The sequence below is a fragment of the Gossypium hirsutum genome, chromosome D09, assembly GCF_007990345.1.
Source record: "Gossypium hirsutum isolate 1008001.06 chromosome D09, Gossypium_hirsutum_v2.1, whole genome shotgun sequence".
Classification (NCBI taxonomy): domain Eukaryota; kingdom Viridiplantae; phylum Streptophyta; class Magnoliopsida; order Malvales; family Malvaceae; genus Gossypium; species Gossypium hirsutum.
Window position 1 is genome coordinate 16,473,082 of NC_053445.1, and position 1,644 is coordinate 16,474,725.

Genomic DNA, 1,644 nt, shown 5'->3' on the forward strand with positions numbered 1-1,644 from the left:
TGTTGTGTATTTCTCACTCGTTTTCAATCTCTAACATGTCCCACACCACTCAATCACATGTGAGGCCTCCAATGGTACTATTGGCCAAATTGGGTCACAAAATGAGTAACAATGAGACATTTTCACTTATTAACTTAAAATCTAAAAATTTTAAAAGAATGCAAAAGACGCTACTTTGATTGAGAATAAGCTCCTTAAGTATATTGGGAAAGCCTAATTTGTCATATCAAATTATAGTAGATCAGATAGCAGCATCGGATTGATAGAAATCCTATACAAATTTGATGAGAAATGATATAAATTTCAGTGTCAGGGATCAGGTATTCCTTACGGTATCTTCATGGAAAAAGGTTATGAGATTTTGTTGGAAGGGCCAGTTGAGCCCAAGGTTTATTAGGCCTTATAGGATCCTTAAGAGGATTGGACTAGTGGCTTATCAATTAGAGTTGCCTTCGAAGCTGGACCGTATTCATGACGTGTTCCATGTCTCTATGCTGAGGCGGTACCAATCTGACTCATCTCATGTGGTTTCGATTGAGGAGATTGAGGTGATGCCAGATTTTGAGGAGGAGCCAATTCAGATCTTGGAGCGTGAGGTTAAGGTTTTGATCAAAAGGTGGATTCCATTAGTAAAGGTCTTATGGCGAAATCATGGCACTAAGGAGGCTACTTGAGAGTTGAAGGACTCAATGCGTCAACAATATCCCTATCTATTCTTATAAGGTAAATTTCAAGGACAATATTTATTTTTAAGGAGGATAGAGTTGTATCCCCCATTTAATTTTAGTTATCATTAATTCTTGAACAAGTTCATGTGCTAGCCTAGTGGCTAAGAATATGCATAGTTTCCCTTGAGAACCAAGTTCGAATCCCTTCTCCCACTTTTATTTTCAATTTCGACATAACCATCTTGGTCAAACTCCCCTTTGTCGCCCATATTTGTTGCCATACAAGGGAGATTCGCTCCTACCTTATCTTTCCATCCTTATCCCCTTTTTCACTCCCCTTGTTCCCCCCTCCTTTCCTTCTCTTCCCCTAGTTTTACTCCTTGCCATCTTTCTCCCCCTTTGACCCTTGTATGTCGTCCTTAGCAAATAAAGAAAACAATTGTTTTGTTTTCATTTTCTATTCCCTCTCCTCTCATATTTTTCTCTCCTCCTCATTTTGTACCACCAACTTTCTCTTTTTGCACCACTTCTACCACCATTAGTCATCGTCGCACCACCAACCAACCACCATATCTCTACCATCTCTTCCCTTCTCATTCTATACTCCACTGTTGGACCTTCACTATTGGACCTCCACCATCGCTGTCACCGTAGCCGTCGCTCGTTTTTCTTCATTTTCCCATACTTTTCATTTCTTGGTCATTACTAAACTATTATCACCACTTTCTCTATTCTTTTCAATTTATTAAATAGTAATCTTACTCATATTACTTAACACTTTTGCAAAATTTTCCAATTGAATTGTAATCTCTGATTCAACCTGATATAGAGTAAGTAAAGATATGTCCATCTATCTTAACTATTTTTTTCTTTATATGAGCCAAATTTATGACTAATGTATGTGTAACATATTTATGTGAAAGTTCCAATCCAGATTGCTAGGATTTATATTAGTGCAAAGTAAGTTCTTAGATCT

The 1,644-nt window shown here is 37.5% G+C and overlaps 1 protein-coding gene across 1 annotated transcript; it reads left to right on the top strand.

The window, feature by feature from the left end:
- Positions 1-284: 284 nt before the first annotated feature.
- LOC107892714 (uncharacterized) lies at positions 285-674 on the top strand. The gene has a single exon (XM_016817770.1). The coding sequence runs from the start codon at positions 285-287 to the stop codon at positions 672-674; it is 390 nt and encodes a 129-aa protein (XP_016673259.1).
- The last annotated feature ends 970 nt before the right edge of the window (positions 675-1,644 follow it).

What these genes read in the sequence shown, in the direction of transcription:
- LOC107892714 (XM_016817770.1), top strand. Translation starts at nt 285, where the DNA reads ATGAGAAATGATATAAATTTCAGTGTCAGGGATCAGGTATTCCTTACG.